Source organism: Lycium barbarum, chromosome 1 (assembly GCF_019175385.1).
Source record: "Lycium barbarum isolate Lr01 chromosome 1, ASM1917538v2, whole genome shotgun sequence".
Classification (NCBI taxonomy): Eukaryota; Viridiplantae; Streptophyta; class Magnoliopsida; order Solanales; family Solanaceae; genus Lycium; species Lycium barbarum.
Genome location: NC_083337.1, coordinates 4,435,299 through 4,456,178, shown reverse-complemented (window position 1 = coordinate 4,456,178; position 20,880 = coordinate 4,435,299). Strand labels below are relative to the sequence as shown.

The 20,880-nt window shown below is 35.9% G+C and overlaps 1 protein-coding gene across 1 annotated transcript; it reads left to right on the top strand.

The window, feature by feature from the left end:
• Nucleotides 1-8,863: 8,863 nt before the first annotated feature.
• Nucleotides 8,864-20,343, top strand: LOC132629910 (uncharacterized). The gene is made up of 11 exons (XM_060345328.1): nt 8,864-9,321; nt 10,692-10,986; nt 13,555-13,632; nt 14,829-14,870; nt 14,955-15,060; nt 16,858-16,922; nt 18,129-18,167; nt 18,247-18,351; nt 18,821-18,908; nt 19,260-19,306; nt 19,963-20,343. Exons 1-11 carry the CDS (start codon nt 9,023-9,025, stop codon nt 20,038-20,040), a joined length of 1,242 nt encoding a protein of 413 aa, XP_060201311.1. The 5' UTR covers nt 8,864-9,022; the 3' UTR covers nt 20,041-20,343.
• The last annotated feature ends 537 nt before the right edge of the window (nt 20,344-20,880 follow it).

Here is a 20,880-nt window from a genome sequence, read left to right as displayed (position 1 = left end):
TCTGTTACTAAAGTCAAATGGCTTATCCCTCTCTCTGGTAGATTCACGTTGAATTCAGATGGTAATTGCAATAGCCTAAACCAAAATGCTGGAAATGAAGGTTTGATTATGGCTTTTGCCAAATCAATTCATTTATGCACTAACAACTTTGCGGAGACCCAAGCAACTGAGTTTTCACTCATGACTTGCTAGTAACAATCTTAATTGTAGTATTCTTGAAATTAATTCTATGTTTTGTTAACTTGTACTAATCCAGCCCTCCTGAGAGCTCCATATGATGATATCGTAGAGATGAAGAAGATAATACACTAACACAACATAAAGGTCGAACACTTCTATAGAGAAGGGAATAAGGTTGTTGATGCTCTAGCAAAACATGATGTCGGCCAAGGGGATAGGATGATGGCTAAGATGTCCACTAAGGTCTATGAGATGCCTAAAGAAGCCAAAGGGCACTACTGGATGACTAAGGCCCAAAAAAAAAAATTAATTCAGAATAAAGAAAGCCAAAATCAAGTTTAGAGGAATCTTACCATGTAAGGAGCTCATCCTTACTACTAATGCTGTCTAACACACCTTGTAATGAGGTGGTTCTCAACAAAAAAAAAAAAAAAAATCCTTTTAAGGCTAAGGATATATCCTCCTCCATGTAATATTTTTGATATATATATATATATATATATATATATATATATATATATATATATATATATATATATATATATATATATATATATATATATAATAGAAACCTCCAAATTCAAAGCTTGAAAGTTTTTGCTATATAACACGCGGCAATGGAAGATTTCCGCTCAGATGATAGGAAGCAAAAAAATAGGAGGAGAATAAAAATTTAAGAAGATGCATCTAATAAAAAAAAGTTTTTAAAAATTAAAAGATTTAACTGACTCTTTCCCCATGCCACGTAGGTGTAAAAAGATTCTATTCTTATTATTTCAAAATTACTTAGGGAGTTCGAGTTGCAAAAAAGATGGGAGCTCCTAAGAAGGGGTTTTTAAAAATTGCTTAGGGGATATTGAATATGCGATAAAAATATCGAATACATAAGATTTTTACCTTTTAAAATTTATATTCTCATTCCCTATTAAGAATATACATTTGTTACGTTCTTTCTTTTGAGGAAATGAGATCTTTTGCTCTCTTACAAATTGAATACATGAAAATGACATTTTCAGATTTCTATAGAGTGGTGGTTAGACCGGCATTGTTGTATGGGGCAAAATGCTGGCCAGTTAAGAACGCTCATGCTCAAAAGATGAAGGCAGTGGAGATGCAGATGCTTAGATGGATGTGTGGTCATACTAGAAGAGATATGTTTAGGAATGAAGATATACGGGACAAGGCCGGAATGGTCTTAGTGGCGGATAAGATGAAGGAAGCAAGAATGAGATGGTTCGGGCATGTGAACAGGAGGTGTAAGTATGCACCGGTTAGGAGGTGTGAGAGATTGGCAGTCACAGGAATTAGGAGAGATAGAGGTAGGCCGAAGAAGAACTAGGGGAGGTGATTAGACAGGACTTGACACAATTTTAGCTGACTGATGTAATGACCTTAGATAGGAAGCTTTGGAGGTCAAGGATTAGAATACAATGTTAGTAGGTAATTGAGTTTTGTCGCGCTAGGTGTGAGAGAGGTAGGAGGCTAGCCTTTCCATCTTCTCTTCTTCTTTTTCGGAGTAGCATTATTTTGGTATCGTGTAGATCATTATCCTTATGTTGTATTAACTATGTGTTGCTTCAATTATTTTATATATTGATATTTTGCTGTCTTAATTCTCGTGAAATCCTGCATTGACTGTGTTTCTTTTGGGTCGAGGGTCTATCAGAAATAACCTCTCTACCGCATAAAGGTAGAGGTAAGATCTGCGTACATTCTACCCTCCTTAGACTCCACTAATGAGATTACACTAGATATGTTATTATTGTTACGTATAAAAATGAATATCTCTCGTAAAAAGGTCATAAAAATAAAAAAAAAATGGATGAAGGGCTAAAATAGGGTCCGGAACTTTTTTAACCCAAAAAAAAAAATTGGAATCAAACTAACCCGTTTAAAAAAGAAGAACCAAAGCACGCTCTGTGCGTGAAACCCCTCCCCCCCCCCCCCCCCCCCCCCCCCGACCCCAACCTTTATTCTTTGAAAATCAAACTCAATATGAAGCTTTTTTTTCGTACTTGGACCGAAGATTAGTCACGTTTCAAAACACCGGAATATAAATATTTTATATAGAACTTAATATTTGTTTTAGTGTATAATAATATTGGCTCATTACCTCAAGTATACATATACATTTGGATCGTCGTTTTAGGGGTTGTAAAGTGCTCCGAAGTACGTTTGAAAACTTGTTATATTTAGGTTTAAGTGTCATATTTTATAGGGTTTTGATTAATCTCTTTTGGTTTACTCCCAAAGCTATGAAAGTACCTTTTTGGTTCAAGAAAGATAGAAAAGAAAAAATTACTTTGCTTTGTATTAGGTTATTTTTTTCTTTTATGTCTTTTTTATTTTGTTATTGTATTGTGTAATCTGCACCTTTTGAATGTGCAAAAATAAATATAATATTTAAAACTAATTCATCCAATACGAGAGGTTCATAATAATTGAAAAATATTTCATTCCATTAGCAACGAAATACATCATTAAATTACAATAGACTTAAAAAAAAATCAAGTTCTAGACACTCTTCTACTTCCAGATGTGCTGCCACCACGGGGGTTTTGCCACATGAACGCTTATCATGCCCAAATTGCTTACATGTCGAGCACTTGCGAGAGTAAGTCTTTTCGCTAACATCCATTTGATTGTGATAACGGGTTAGCTTGTTTTTTTTTTCAATTTACGGATATGCTTCTTGTTCGCAACCATAGAAAATGGCGCGGCTGGCCAATAAGCTTGATCACCAAGGGGATGGAAGTGGCCGGAATATGCTCCAAGTTATTTTACGACCTTATATTCCTCCGCCACGTAATTAGTTACATTTCTGGCCATTCTCTCAAAGCACTTAACTGCATGAGAACATGGCATGTGGTACGTTTGCCACTTACCACAAGTGCATGATTTTGTATGCTCAATAATGATATGTATGTTTCCTCCTTTACCGTCGTAATAACCCGTTCTAACTTCATACACTTATTGAACGACGTCATACTCGGTCATTTGGTGACCCTCTACCTTTCTTCTATGGTGCTTCATCTTTTTGTAGGACTTTGGCATCCATGTTCCGTCTTCAGCTAATATGGCTCTGGCCTGCCTTGTCCTATCCGCAAATCGCTCCACGACCTGCTTGAAAGTTAGTCTTACCATTGCCGTGACAGGTAGTCCTCGAGTAGATTTGAGGAGTCCACTGAAAGACTCCGAGCTGTTCGTTGTGAGCATGCCCCATCTCCTTCCTCCATCAGCATAAAGTGTCCATTTTTCAACTTCTAATTTCATCAACCAAACATATGGCTCTTCACTCACTGCCCTTAGCAGCTCCATTTTTGCAACCCATTTTTTTTTGTTGATGCAGCATCGCAGCCCCTTACATCAATTTGTTTACAGTGCCATTTCCAAACTTTGTTTGCAAATTAGCCTTTAAGTGCCTCAAACAATATCGATGGTAAGTATGTGGAGGCTGCTACCTTTCCAGAGTACTCATATTGTGCAATATGCCTTTATGACGATCCGATAGGACACATGCCCCGACGACCCTTAATAACATGAGTATTTAGATGAGTCAAGAACATCCCCCATGTCTCGTTGCTCTCGTTGGCGGCAATTGCGAAAGCAAGAGGGAATATTGACCCATTGGCATCCATACCTACTGTAATTAGGAGCTTAATGTCATATCGGCCATATACATGCATCCCATCTATCGATATCACATTCTGGCACTGAGCAAAACCATCAATACTTGGTTTGAATGCCCAAAAGACGAAGTCAAAAATTCTGCCCTCTAAAAGCCGCCACTGTACAACAGTGCCAGGATTAGCATGTTGTAGAGCCCCCATATGCCCCGACAACGCCCGAAAAGAGGATTCCCAAGTTCCAAAGATCATCTCAAAAGCACGTCTACGCCCGAGAAATCCCTTTCTCTTGCTTATGATTTTACCATATTTGCAGTGGACCGTGCTAATACAAGTTTTGATGGGCATCCTGCATAAGTTTAAACAAACAACATTTAGCAATGATATTTTAATTGCTATAAGATATATAATGTACTAGGTCAGATAAGTTACCTTGGAGTTTCCTCAATGTGTTTAAGTAACACATGAGCAATCATGTTTATATCTAAATTAAAATGATCTGCTCGACTTTGTCCCATATCATAAGTTTGCTTTGGGTGGAATTTTGTGATTTCCCACAGACCATCAGGCTTAACAATTCCCCGAAGCAACTACCGACAACCTTGAGTATGTCGCTTACAAACCAAACTCCATACCGATTTGTTTGAGTCATCAACCTTAAACTCCCTCATATCCTTTATATAATACATTCTGACAGCCCGTTGCAACATCTTTTTTTATGTGAACTGCATTCCCTTTACAAGGACGCATTAATCAGTCATGGGATTTTTTGGTTCAATCTACGTTTTTTGGCGACTTTGATCATCATTTCTTGTGAAGACAAATGCATCCTCACGACCTTGTAGACTGTCAAGATATGGAATATAGTCAGAATGCCACTACATTGGGCTGTCAGGAATTGGGTTTTCCGCCAGGAGGTGGTGCGTGGTGGTGAGTTGGTTCTGGAGACTAAAATGCGTATCTTCTTCATCCCCTTCATTATCTTCATCATCGGTTACCTCTGCATTATTAGCTGGTTCATCCCCATTACTCTATGATGTATCCACATAACTTGGACAATCAACATCATCTAAGAAAGGCCTCCTCCTACACGATAAAAAGCATATGTTAAATTCCAAATTCAAATATATATATATATTAATTATTTAACATCAAGGTGATGAACCTACACATATTGGGAATGAGCATGGTGTGGAGAATGATCAACTCCACCAAACTGAGAGGACTGCTTTTCATCCACAGTTGGTACCACTGGCGAGTTTTGATAATAATCAGTTGCACCGAACTGAGAATAATTATAATAATCAGCTCCACTGAACTGAGAATTATTATAATAATCAGCTCTACTGAACTGAGAGTTTTGATAATAATCATCTGCTCCACTAAATTGAGATGATTGCCCAATATTACTCGTATCAGGTCTATAACCCCTACAAAGATTTAAAAATGGTTATTTACCAATACATACAATAAACACGTGCTACTGCACAAAATAATAATATAAGAATGCATATTTACCAAGTTTGATTAAATTGTTGGGTAAGATTTTCCAGCGGCACCTCGCCACTCAAAATGTCCCTGTAAGAACTAATATCTCCATACGTGTTAACTTGACTGGGCTGTTCTTGCGGGACCTCTCGGGGTATCTTGTCAACATACATCTCAAGAACATTAAGGGCGACTAAATGTTTTAATTCTTCTGGCGCATTCAAATAATCCCTCAAAGAATCATCATCATTGATATAATGCCTACCATAAAGCACTATATCATGGGAAACTGATTGTGGATATCTGCCTGTTATAGAGATTTCATACTCATTTGGACTAACGTTTATTTTTTCATATATGTAAGTGACTAGTGATTCATAAGACATTTCAAGTGGACACTTAACATCAACGTTTGGTCTTTTATTGTAACGAACTGTACTATTGTCATCAAGGATAATACCATCCCAATGTAGTGAAACCTTAACTAGTGGAATATCTTGAGCCATTTTTTAAATAGATTCATATTGACCCTTATTGCGCATTGAAATGGTGCGTAATATGAATTAAATTCAAATAAACGGTCAAAAAATGCAGCATTGTATTGTCAAATCGGTCCTTTATGAGTCATAAAAAAGCTGAAATTGGCATGCATGATGTGTTGTCAAATCATGTCCTATTGCGCATTGAAATGGTGCGCAATATGAATTAAATTTAAATAAACGGTAAAAAAATGCAACATTGTATTGTCAAATCGATCCTTTATGTGTCATAAAAAAGCTGAAATTGGCATGCATGATATGTTGTCAAATCATGTTCTATTGCGCATTGAAATGGTGCGTAATATGAGTTAAATTCAAATAAACGGTCAAAAAATGCAGCATTGTATTGTCAAATCGGTCCTTTATGTATTATAAAAAAACTGAAATTGGCATGCATGATGTGTTGTCAAATCATGTCCTATTGCGCATTGAAATGGTGCATAATATGAATTAAATTCAAATCAACGGTAAAAAAATGCAGCATTGTATTGTCAAATCGGTACTTTATGTGTCATAAAAAAGCTGAAATTGGCATGCATGATGTGTTGTCAAATCATGTCCTATTGCGCATTGAAATGGTGCGTAATATGAATTAAATTCAAATAAACAGTAAAAAAAATGCAGCATTGTATTGTCAAATCGATCCTTTATGTGTCATAAAAAAGCTGTAATTTTCAACCATGATGTGTTGTCAAATCATGTTATATTGCGCAATATGAATTAAATTCAACTAAAACGGTCAAAAAATGCAGTACTATATATAATATGATTGACAAACAACTAGTATTCACTTTAAAACGAGTTATCATGACATTCTACACCCAATTTGGTAATCTTGATTCTATTACATGTTTTACCCTAGCAAACATATTTGAAGCAATGGGTAGGACATGGGAACTAGATGATGATGATTTTCATTACTCAAATAACCCTAACAAAAGATTCAGTCGAGAATACAATAAAACATTGAGAGAGGAGTGGAATTGGCGTGTTAGGGAGGCTGAAGTACTGGAGCAAAAGTTAGCTTTAGTAGGGCTTAAACGCCAAAAAAAAGTACTATGTCAATGCCTCGTGGAACTCCACAAGAGTTTAATTTTGCTCTTAATCATTTTCGCGAAAAGAACAATCGGATGCAAATACGTTACCATAGGGTAGAATACGGTATACATAGTAGCACAAGATTTAGATCCAAGTGGGATTCGGATTGTGAAATGTCCGATGAAGATTAATATTTTTCTCATAATAAGGTAAGTAGGTAGGGTCATAAAGACCCCCCTCCCTAGGGTACTTAGGGGTTTGCAACTATATAAGTAGCTCTTTTTTTGTTATTAGACTACAACTTATTCAATGTCGAGTAGTAGAAACTCAGCTTGGTCTTTACTCCTTCCAAAAGAACCAAATGGCAAAGATGATGAGAGTTCAAATCATAGCAGTTTTTCGAGTGATACCAGTGATTTCAAACTAGACGAGCTAAATCCCCACCTTCTTATAGAGCGTATTGATGATTTCTGCAGTGTGAAATACTCAGGTCCGCGAGAATATTATTGCGGTTTACGCCAAGAATGGTCACATCGGATTGCCGAATCAGAACTACTTGTTCGTGACTTGAAAAATCTCAACGCTCTAATCCTAACAAGGTACTCAATAACCATGCCTCAAGTAGGTCCAGAAACTTGCGAGCTTACCGTACAAAGGATTAGAAAAGAAAATAACAGAATGCTGACAAGACGTTGTAGATTTTACATGATAAAGTTGGCCAAAGAACAAGCATCATCAACCGGTAGAGAACTAACATCTTCTGGAAAAAAGATGTGTGTTAAGAGACCGCCAATATGGTTCTGAGGACGATATTGAGGACTTCTATTCTGATGACGATTAGGGTCTATTTAGACTTACTGGCTTAGATTATGGGTCATTTAAGTTTCGGACTAAGGCTGTTAATTTGTATTTTTTTTTTATGATGAAGTCATCAATTTGAATTAGTTTGACATGTTTTTAATTTGCTTTTATTGTTAAAGTCTATTATTAATTGACAATTTAACAAAGAAACACAAATAAATTAGTACATAAAGAGTGCGAATTACATTATAGGGGAAAAGGTACAACTAGTAAAAAACATAATCCATAGAAATATTAAACTTAATAAACAAAATACATATAAATAATGAACAACAACAAGATAGCACAAATAATCTTCCACAATTTAAGTTTTTCTTTCAAAGCTATTTTCTCGTGTTGAGCGTCTTTGAGTTTAGCCTTCAGCAAAATTCATTTTTTTTCGGAACCGATAAGCAAGACCTCCAAAAGTTCAATTTTTTCTTCAGCTTCCACAAGCTTAAATTGCGAGTCCAACTTAGCAGTATCTCTAGAGATTCGTGAAGTCATGGTATCTCTATCAAAAAGTGGATTTTTAAATTTGGCCGCCACCTTTTTATCCACGTGAATGTTATCTTCCCACCGAAAGTGTTTGCAACCGCCCATATCCTATAAATATTACAAGAAAATCAGTTTTTCAAAGTAAAATATGTGGATAACGTGAAAAAAAAAAACTAAAAAATATAAAAACACTTACTTCGGGCACTTTACAGCGCCAAAAACGGCGACCCGGATTATTTTGGGTCTTTGATGTTTTTAGTTTACAGTAATAATTGCATTCACAAATATCGGGTTGCATAGCAAATTTTGAAGTTTCAAAACTTTGAGACATGTTTTTGGGAGTGCAAAAGTGTGTTGAAAGGGTGAAAATGGAGGAAATGAAAGAGAAGAGTATGCTGGAAATTAGAGGGGTTTTTGTTAAGAGTTTCACGCACAGAATCTGCGCGTGAAAGGACCAAAGTATAAATGTACACTTTGGCCTTTTCACGCACAAATTCTGTGCGTAAAGCACTACTTTGGTTTTTTTTTTTTTTTACAAGTTAGTTTGATTTCAATTTTTTTTTTTTCGGATTATAAAAGTGCCGGGCTCGCTAAAACACTATTTCTCATTTTCCTTTCACTGTGTCCTCTATATATAATTTAAAAAAAAAAAAAAAACTTTTAACACTCCATTTTTTATCATTCTCCCTAAAGGCTGAAATTTGCTTAAACCCTCTTCTCTTCCCTAAAACCTCTCTTTCTATCTTGCAGACAAAAAAGCACAACAATCACAGTCCATTTTCACCCTGTAAAAAACATCCATAAACTCCAACAATGGCGGCTTTCGAGCTACTTCACCATCAAGCTCGTCGCCACTATTTATTATACAAAAAAAACCCTCTTCTCCGTTCTCATTTTCATCGATTTCTCTCATCCTCATCATCACAATCACAACCCGAAATATCCCAAGAAAACCCGAACCCGAATAACCCAATATCAATCCAACCCGTTTCCTACACCCCCAAAGACCTCCCACAAAACCCATCTGGAGTTGACCCGACCCGACCTGAATCAAGTACCCGGGACCCAGTTAAAGCAGCGGATGGTGGGACGTGGACCCGGGAGGATCTCAGGTATGTACGAGGGTGTCAAATGAGCGGGTTGGGCTGAAAAATGAATTGAGTTAATAAATAAGCGGTCATTGACCCACCCAAAAGTTATTTGGGTTGACCTGAAATGAGCTAAAAACCGGGTCATAACTCAACCCGCTCAATTCTAACTACTCCCTCCTTTTTAATTTGTTTGTCTTATTTTTCTTTTTAGTCTTTTTCAAAAACCTTTATCACTTAAGACCCGTTTGGCCATAAGAATTATTCACTTTTTTCCGGATTTTTTTTTCACTTTTTTCCGGAATTAGGTTTGGCCATGAAAATTTCAAATACAACTTGAAGTTATATTTGAAATTTGAAAAACAAGAAACACTTGTGTTCACTTTTTTCACAACCAAAACAAATACATTTCAACAAAAAAAATATAATTTTAAAAACTATGACCAAACACAACTCCAACTCTAAAATTCCAAAAAAAAGTGGAAACATTTTTGGTTTGTATGGCCAAACGCCTACTTATAGTTTTCGACTTTTCGGTAATATCTTAGCTGATGAATTAGTTGTTATTGTGATGAATTAGTTGTTATTGTTCTTGTTTCTTCAGTACCTTTAGTAGTTCCTGTACTCGTCATGCTCCTTGGATTATTTACAAGTGGCATTCAAGCTTTTATTAATGCAACTTTAGCCGCTGCTTATGTAGGTGAATCTATGTAGGGCCATCATTGAAATAGTGTTTTTTAGCTTAACCCAAAGCAATGTACAAATGTATATGGTGGGTGGCTCAAGAGAATTACTTAACTTAGGGAATAGAATAGGGGAATCTAAATATACAACTATGCTATATACGATGTAGATGATATCAAAAAAAAATTACGATGATATTAAAGAGTAAGGTGAAAAAGATCTAATTAAAGAATGCCTCTTTTCTTTTTTGGGCAACTCCTTAATTCCAACTGGCATGTTTGAGACCATAAGATTAAAGGGTATTTTGGTACAATCTATGTATCTTTAGTTTAAGACCACAAGATTTAAAAGTTCTTTACTTTCTTAAACTCCGTGCCAAGTCAAAACCGGACAAACAAATTGAAACGGAGGGAGCATGTTCTAAGTTGTTGTTTGTTTTCTTATAATTTGTTTGAGTAACTAATAAACAAAATTTCCTTATATTATGACTATATGTAACATGTCAAATAAAAAAAATGCCTTTTTAAAGATATTTAGACAAAGTTTCTCATGGGTCAATGTGGGAAACATATCAGCCAATTTTTTAAATGGGTTGAATTAAGTGGGTCAAAATGGGTTGAGTTAATAAATTAAGCAGCATTAACCCGCCCAAACCTAAGCGGGTTGGGCAGGTCATAATTTATTGGGCTGATTTTGACACCCCTACTCAGGTACTTGAAGGATGCACCGAAGATAGCTCCGGTTTCTTACCCGACTCGGGTGGCTCCGTTACCGGAGGATCGGCCCGAAGAGGAAGGGGAAGGGAGAGTGGAGGTTAAGGGTGATGAGGAGATGGAGAGAGAGAGGAGAAGAATCGAGGCGCAAAAAAGGGCTGCCATGAGGAGAGTTTTGAATGTTGAAGAGGAAATGGTTCCATTCCCAACATTGGTTAATGTTAAGAGTGATGATGAAAAGAAGAAGAAAAAGCCTGTTTATGATCTTAAAGAAGCCATTCGGCTTGTAAAGGTCAGATTTTTTTGTTTCAATCGACTGTGTATTAATCCCGAATTAGTTGAGGTCCGTTATATGAACTCTTTTTAGCATTTGCTGTTTCTTGTACAAAATTTTGACTCCTTGTAAAGTTATAAATAGTAATTGGATAGTGTAGGTGCGCGCAAGCTGGCCCGGACACCACGGTTATAAAATAATTGTAGTAATTGGATAATATGAATTGAAAAATAAAGGAGAAAACCATTACAGGATGCCCTTCAATAGTTGGATGGGTTAGAAAGAGAAGAAAACAGTTATAGGATGCCCATTAAAAAGGCCATTCGGCTCGTAAAGGTCAGTTTTTTTGTTTCAATCAACTGTGTATTAATCCTGAATTAGTTGAGGTTGTTGTATGAATTCTTTTTAGCAGTTGCTGTTTCTGGTACATAATTTTGACTCCTTAAGTTATAAGCAGTAACTAGATAATACAAATTGAAAAGAAGAAGAAAACAATGATTCCCATTAGTAGTTTGAATGAAAAGAGAGAGAAGAAAACAATTATAGGATTCCCATTAAAGAGGCCACTCAGCTTGTAAAGGCCAGTTTTTTTTGTTCAAGTCAACAGTGCATTAATCCCGAATTAGTTTGAGGTCGGTTATATGAATTTTTGTAACATTTGGTGTTTCTGGTACGACATTTTGACTCCTTGTGAAGTTATACATAATAATTGGATAATATGGATTGAAAAAAGAAGAAGAAAACAGTTATAGGATGCCCATTAGTAATTTGAATGAAATGTAGGATTGCATTTTCTTGTTATATTTAACTCTCTGGTTAGTAAAAAGATGGGTTTACTTCAGAGTTTAGTTTCAAGGAGATTTCCAACGAGAAAAGCAACATCCGCGCGGTGAAAATCCATAAGACTAATGGAGGGTTTATTTTACTGACTCTAATAGCTACCACAGATGTGTTTCTGCTGGATTTATGAATGGAGAAAAGGATATCTAGAATAGTATTATTTCATCATCATACTTGCTGTGTCTGATAACTTTGTTTCAATTGGACAGTGAAATTTCAAGATAGTCGCAAAATAGGGAGATGAGGAAAAAATAAAAGAAAGAACTGAAACAAAAAAAAGACTTCTAGTAGTTTACTTAGGTTTCTGGATAACCTTCCCATAAGCTACAAATGTGTATGCTTTAAGCTCAAAAAGCATCATACTGAAATAACCTTGTTCTGATATTCATGTTTTTCGTACATTACTAATTTGGGGTAGATATGATATCCTAGTCAATGTATATGATTGGGTGACTGTTGTAGTGAATCATGTTTTAATGTAAGAATTTGTCTTTTGGTCTAGAGGCTGTAAATGTGGGTTTCCTCAACATATTGATGAAAAATTAACTTTATAAAATATTGAGATTGCGTCGTTAAAGTATTTGGAGCACCTTTTTGGTATGTCCCACATCCTCACTTGGATATCGGGGATTTACTACTTTATATTGTATGATCCTATTGTAACCTTTCCACCCTGCTTCACCATGGAGTATAGGAGCTTTTCTATTAGTCAACATGGATCATAGGAATGGTCTAATGTATTCTCTAGGTTAAAGGCTATCTGTCTTAATACTGAGAATTACTTGCATAACCTCCTTCCATAAGGAGTTGCTATCACATGCTTAAGTAGTGCACATCTTTGGATATTTTGGATAACTTCTAAGTATTTCTAGATAACTTCATGGTCAAGGTATTTCTAGATAATTGTTTTCAATAATGATGGTGTTGGAGCTAGTTTGCGTGTACCTCAACTGTTCCACCATGTACCTGCATCCTTTCACTAATACAAGTACCATGTAACTCCATACATCAAGGTACCTCATCAAGATTTAAGCAGATAGAAAGAAATCATCTAGTAGTTCTTACTGCCTATGCTAGATTCAGACCGTTGTCTTCCATTGACTATTAGGTCACACTTTAGGGTCGTATTTCTTGATAATTTTTTGTCTTTTGGTTTTGTTTTCTTTTAGGATAGTGGTGGTGTCTGAACCTGCTAATCCATCTGTTACCTATTGCTTTGCATTAGTACCAGGTAACTCTATCCACCAAGACTTGGGCAAGTGGAAAAATTTCACGTGGTGTCGTCTCTTGGTTCCCAAGGTTGTCACTTCATCTCTTCAACCGTTAGGCCACCTCCTTGGGGAGTCTTGAGTGTTTGTAGATAATATCACAGTGAAGGATAGAGACAGGTTCAACTTTTCCATCAACTAGGGGTACATATGCGTGGCTCAAAAATCCAACTCTATTTTTTCCTTAGATTCTCATTAAATTTTTTATTCATCGGTTCAAGTTGAAAATAGTAATTATGGATCAAAGTCGATACTATTTAATCTGGATAACTCTTAATAATAGCTTGCCCTGAGATGGTTTGCTTGGCTGCTTTTTGCGTGGTGTTTTGTCTTTCTGTCTATACTATGTAATCTAAGTGACTCTTAGCTGTAGTTTGCGACGAGTAGGTTTGCTTGTGTGCTTTGTCTTTCTATCTAGTTGTGTTTTTAGAGGTTACTGAGTGAGTCATGATTCATTGTATTTCTAGTGATTATGCAGGCTAATGCCAAGAAGAAGTTTGATGAAACTCTGGAAGCTCATGTTGTTTTGACTTCTGATATGCGCCGAAGTGACCTGGTGGGTGCTTTCATCCTCTTCCCGACTCACATTAAGTTTACTGTCGAAGCTTGTCATCACCCGTCACGTACTTGAATAGAAAGACTTCTTGTTACCACTTCTATTGTTTTTGGTTTATAGGTCTAAATTTATTCGTCTGATGGTGAATGGATATTGAATATTTTAGTTAACTTGAGGGTTTTGAAGCAGAATTTATTAGCAAAAGTCCCAGGACCAATAAGGTGCTACTGTTTTGCGTCTGAATGAAAAACTTATTGGACTGATAAAGAGCTAATAAGTCATGAGAGCATAGAGGGCCTTAAACCTTTCAACCTAAGGGTGTGTTTGGTATGGAGGAAAACATTTTCTGAAAAACGTTTTCCAATTTTTCCATGTTTGGTTAGTCAAAACTTTTGGATAACATTTTCTCTAGGAAAACAAGTTCCTTAAAAATGAGGAAAATGATTTCCCTAGTGAAAGTAGGGAAAACAAGTTCCACAAGTGGAATTTCATTCCTCCCCGTCCTCCAACATACCCAATCCCACCCCAACACCCACATAGCCCCCACCTTTACCACCCCCACACTCCTACCCCCTACCCCACCTCCATAGTGTTTTCCTAGATTTTTATAAAAATGCTTCTGAGACAATATTTTCTGCTTACTTACCAAACACTAGAAAATAAGAAAGAAAACCATTTATTTTCCAAGAAAACTTTTTTTAGGAAAAACATTTTCCTTCATACCAAACACGCCCTAAATCTCAATTCCGGATCATTTTGGGACATCTCTCCAAAATTTGCTTTGCATGCTGTAATCATAGATTTAGCACTTGACAAAAAATTCCTTAATATTTAAAACCGAGCTCCAACATTCTATATCCTATCCTAATCACGGTTGGTTAGGGGTTTGCTGATTCCACATCCTTTTGTTGTTCATGAGTGTATCAAGCAGATTTTATTGGTAGAATCATGCTTCTAGTGCCACCTAATTAAGAATAATTTTTCTTTGCCTTTGCTGAAATATTGTCAGTGCACGCCTCTAGAAATATAAATTCTCTTGCATGGCTGGTATAAGCAGAGTGAATTTATAATCACGTTTCATTTCCAGCTCTTCCGTTTTAGGTTGACCTCTGCTAGTGTAGCTAATTTGACCTGAGTCTTAAACAATCTCATTAGTTTGCTAGGGAGATTTCATAGTTCTTTCTTTTGAACTGCAGAAGCTTGAAGGTACAGTGGCTGTTCCTCATGGGTTTGGAAAGGTATAATTCTTTCTGCGCAAAATTTAAGGTTAGATAATTATTTGCTGTTTAGATTTATTTTCTGACTAAAAATTTACCTCTCAGGTATATCGCATTGCTGTTTTTGCTGAAGGAGCTACTGCTGATGAAGCCCGAGAAGCAGGGGCTGATGTTGTTGGTGGTTTGGAGCTCATAGAGAATATCAAGAGTGGTATTCCACTAAATTCATTATTTTAATAATTTTAAAACTGTAGTGGTATGTCTTATGTCCACATGCATGCTGAAGCAAATGGGGCAAGTTATGAGGTCAATCTACTCTTTCCAGTCCTTAAACTCTCTGAGTAGGGGTGGCAATATTAGTCCATGACCCTCCAACCCGTTTAAGCTTGGGCGGGTCACATTTATTGGCTCAGCCCAGTTCAAGCCCATTTAAAAATTGGGCTGATATGTAGCCCAAATTAATCCATGAGAAACCTTGTCGAGATATTTTCAAAAAGTTTTTTTTTTTTTTGTATATATAGCCATAATAAAGAGAACAAAAAGATTTATTAGGTACTTTAAAAATTGTAGAAGAACATACAAAGAAATTAAGACTTAGTAAGAATTGGGCGGGTTGGGTTATGACCCGCTTTTTAGCCCATTTTAGCCAACTTATTTCAGCCCAAGTAACTTTTGGGCGGGTTATTACCATTTATTAACTCAGCCATTTACCCGCCCAAATTCAGCCCAACCCGCCCATTTGACACCCCTACATCTGAGGTTTACATTCATAACTTCTCTAGAGGTTTATGTTCATGAAAAACTGATAAATTTTCATCAAAGCTGACTTTTTTCATGCAAAAGACAATGTTCCTTTTTAACTTTAATTCTTTACAAAAAGTTACTATATTTTTTGAGGTGATTAACTTGAGCCACAGAAAGGTTCACAGAAGAATTAATGGTCACGAGGGCTGTAGGACTAGCAGGTGCTGGGATGGAAAGGGTAGACAACTGTGAAAATAAATTTGGTCAACAGAGATTTGATTTAATCTAGATGTAGAGTAAGAAAAACTCTTTTTGTAAGAGAGGGTTATATGTTACGTATTCATTTGGGTGTAAAACTTCATTGTACAACTGTATTATGTTAGTTGGATAGGGTTATAAATATATTTTAGCAATTGAGGTGTGTCACAGATTGAATCTGAAGCGCGTTAATTGTGTTTGAGTATAGACAAATGGCAAGCTTGGTTTGTATATGTTGGAAATAGAGTCCACCCATAAGGGGTGCTCTAAAAGCTCACTAGGGTAATTTAATAATTTTAAGTTGAGAATTGACTTATGTTAACCCAGTTGGTTGGCATTAGCACACATGGTATGAAACATGTGCCACAACATTTTCTTCTTTTCTAGGGAGTGTGTCTTTATCTCATAAAGCATGATGTTGTACAGATAATATTTAGACACCACAAGTATATAAATTTGAGCTCCTTGATCTACAATACAATTTTATTCACATCTGGCTCACTAAGTAAACTAGGTGAACTTTTTCATTTTATTGACCTTATATGTGACTTTCCGATTTTAAGCTGATAGCTCTCAAATTATCCGTATGTTACTTTTACTAATCCCATTTCATCTCCACTTATCAGTAAGATAAGGAGGCGGTTGCCTGTGTGAGAAGGCCAACCTCTTGTCTACTCGACATATTTATCAAAAAATAAATAAATAAAGAATGTACATGACATTCAACAATAAAAATATGTATATATAATATATGTAAATCAACTTTATTGATAATCAGAGACCATCAGTTTAGTGAACATGGAAAAGAAAGAACAAGAAAAATAAAATAAAAAGATCTGCAATTTCACCACGTATTTGGGAATGATGATGAAACCATTCTTTTCTTTTGAACATCTATGTATTCTAACCCTTCAAGAGGATATGTCGTTTCAATACTATTCCTCGAGCTTCAGTTTTTCTACTGACGTGATTATAAGCTTAACATATAATATGATTATACATGCAGGAAATGTGAAGATTGATTTTGACAAATGTTTTTCCACTCATGCAATGATGCCGAACTTGAGACAGGTTCTTTAATTTGACTATCCATACTTGTCATCGATAAATTTCTGGTTACACTGTCATTTGGTTTGCCATTAGCGTAAAGGTGGCTTAGAAAGATTAGAAACTCGAAGTTATCAAAAAAAGATTATAAACTTGAAGAGATTAACATGGAATAGACTGCAGTATAGACCCCTTAAAGTGGTATACTGGCATTTGGTTCACAAAGTTATGGGCATTTCTACCCTAACATTCTAAAAAGAATATCAAGATATCTATTCTATTAAAGTTTATTAAAAAATAGCAGGAGTGAAGGATGTGAGTTTTTATACTTTTCAGAACAAAAAAGAGATGAGTTCAGAAGAAGAAGGAATAGGGGAATTACAGCAATATTACTGTGTAAAAGAGTTCATTATTTTTAAAAAGGAGTTACTGTGTAACAGAGTACTAAGGGGGCTGAGAATTGTTTCAAAACTTTGGGAGGGTTGTGGCACCTGCTCAGTAATAGGCGATGGTGAAAAGGAAAGAACAAGAAGAAAGGAGGAAAAGACGAAATGAAAAGAAGAGAAACAGAATAATTGAGGAAGAATGTATCGTGGTGAGGTGGTTCCATGGTGGCTGCGAAGAGGAAGCAGAACAAGACACGGGAGGAAATTTAAAATAAAAGGAAAAAGAGTGACTAGTTTTTCACTTCAAAAGGTTTCAAACAGACATATGAATAGAAGTTAATGAAATGGAGATTGATGTTTGAATACCACAAAAACTAGTCAGATGGGAAAGATTTCTAAAATAAAATGTAAAAGGATACTTAGAGCAATTTATTCATTATGATTTTTTATGGACAGACTAGGGTAATTACGATGTTAGATTGTATTGTAGGCTTTCTATATTTTGTATTTGATCAAGAAATACGGGGAAGGATTGACAACTGTGATTAATGTTAGCATCAAGAATAGTTTTTGCCTAGTGATTGACACTCTCTTTAGTTATGAAGTGTTATTGAAGAAGCTGTGTGGAAGTATTACTGTAAAAAAAATTATACATGAGTTAATCTTTTTAATTAACAATGGAGGGAAGGTGGGCTTTCAAGCAACCACCCAGTAGTAACAAGGGAGGCTGTTGCAGTCCTTTAATTTCAATTTTAATACCTGTATAATTTGATGCTAATATGACCTATCAAGCAAGTGTATTTTAGTGCTTCTCAATGTTAGTAACATTCACACGCTTTTGCAGATTGCGAGGTATTTGAGGCAACTGATGCCAGATACTAAAGTAAGTAATATGCGTCTTTCGGCTCTTAGTTCACGTTGTTCTTGATGAATTAGTGCTTATTTCCTCATAATGCATGCAGAAAGGTACTGTTACCAAAGATATCACAAAAGCAGTGAAAGATGCTAAACGAGGTGTACCTTTCAAAAAAGACAAAACTGCAATTGTGCATGTAGGAATTGGGAAGGTACACTTGCCTCCTGTTATTCATGCATAGATTTTTAAGCGTCACTAGATTGTGTTTGGTATGACGGAATTTGTTTGGTTGCACTAAATATCTTGGAAAATGTTTTCCTTAAAAATTTGAGGGAAAACATTTTCTGGATCAATAAGAACACACCAACGCATCCCTACCCCCCCCCCCCCCCCCCCCCCCAAAAAAAAAAAAAAAAAAAACCCAAACACCAAACCACCCACCAGAAGTTGCACTCCGAATTCAAAAACCTCATAATGTTTTGCTTTAATTATATGCAAATGCTCTTAAAATGACATTTTCCAACTTGCGTACCAAACACAAGTAAATGAGTAGGAAAATCACTTATTTTTCGAGAGAATATTTTATTGGAAAACATTTTTCCGTCATACCAAAGATACCCTAGATATAGACTACTGGAATGCACCTATTGATGTTTTCTCGATGGAACATTATTGTGCAGGTAAGTTTTCAAGAAGATGCATTGTGTGAAAACATTGGGGCATTTGTTCATGAACTTCTGCGTCAGAAGCCTGCTGGCCTAAAAAAGAGTAAGCAACTCTTGATTATCTTCTTATTGATTTGTTTGGTTAAGGTCAGCGATAAATCCGGCTTACACCCTCTCTTCCCTCCCATTTAGTTGTCAGAAAAGTATGCAAAATTGTTACAGTACCAGTTTCTCAAAAAAAAAAAAAAAGGTATGCAAAATTGTACTCCCTAAGTTATAAGGTATGAAAGTACAGAAAAAGAAAATGACTTTCTGGCTGACCAAAAAACTTTTTTTCTCTGTATGCGGAAGAATGCTACTTATTATGGACATACGAGCGTCATCTAACTTCGGTGGTAGCAACTTTTTTATCATCTACATTTGGTGATAACAATTTTCTTTTTCTGTAATGCAGGCTCAAAATATGCTGGTTATGTGAATACAGTCCATCTGTGTAGCACCGTAAGCTCCCTGACTTACATTCTTAGTAAATCTGGTGCCTTCATAGGAATCTTTCGAAGTACATATATAAACTCAAAATGAAAATCTGAGATATTGGACAAGTACCTTTCAAATGTTGCCTCTTGATAGATCCTCAAACGTCGTGTTTGAGGGAGTTCCTGCTTTGACTTTAATTGAATATCTTAATGGCGGTGTTCAAGCTCTTTAATAATTACGTTACTTAAGTAAAGTCTGGCTTGCAAAGGTCCCTCAATGAAATTCACTATTTTGGTACCGGTTTGCAATTTTCATATAAACTCAAAATGAAAATCTGAGATATTGGACAGGAACCTTTCAAATGTTGCCTCTTGATAGATCCTCAAACACGGCGTTTGAGGGAGTTCCTGCTTTGACTTTAATTGAATATCTTAATGTGTCGGTGTTCAAGCTCTTTAATCATTACGTTACTTGAGGAAAGTATGGCTTGCAAAGGTCCCTCAATGAAATTCACTATTTTAGTACCAGTTTGCAATTTTCATATATGGGGTGCGTGTTGCATTGTTGAGATGCTGAATATGTCTATCCTTTTGGTACCTTATGTTCGTTTCATGCTTAGAATTTCATGCATAATTCAGTGATCAAGATTCTAATTGCATAAGGATTCTTGAAATTTGCAGATGGGTCCATCATTCCCTGTTACAATACAGTCGTTATCGATTGCAGCGGATCGCCATGCAAGGAAATATGTTCAATGATAGTATCTCAGTAGATCCAAATTTAACCTGATACTCTCTTAATAGATCCAATTTTAACTTGGTACTTTGTTCTACTCTTTTGTTTAGATTTCTTGATTTTCTCCATTTTAGAAAGGGAGATGTTTCCAAGTTAGTTTATTTCTGCCCTTTACTGTAATGATCTTTACCCCTCCCTTCTTCAAACCACCTAACTCTAAACTCATGTTGTCTCATATTTTTGTTTTGTCATAGAAATAAGCGAGTCTTCTGCTTTATGAGATAATAACTTGGTTTTTCGTGAATCCTAGTTTTGGTCATTTTCCACACCCTCTGTTTATACCAAATCAATGAATGCACGACATGTGTTTTTGCACACACATTTATCACTTAATCATCGTTAAGTTGTGCTAAGGTTAATTGCTCGATTTAGTGCAAATGCTTGGTGCTGGTAAAGTTTTACAGTATGATTGTGTAGGTACTGTGAAATGTACATGTACTATTCACTATTGGAGACATTAAACAGTGATTGAAAATTTTGGAAAGCTAACATCCTTTTAAAAAGGCGTTAATTTATAAATGTCGTTGCAGCTCTTCTGTTTTTTTTTTTTTTTTTTTTCAAATGAATTGTCAAATAGGGGTATGTTCTCTCTGTTTCCTTGAAATCCCATTCGACTAACTTAGCATAACAGAGTTGAACAAATATTATTAAGAACCCAATTAAAGATAGTATGGATTACTGAACTGGAAAAGCTGAGGGCAAGGTTACCTCTATCATGGGTTGCCTATCAATTGTTGTATTCCTTCACCCCCACCTTAAAGAAAAAGAAATGTACGTCTCATTTATGTCTGGGTTGGGCGAGT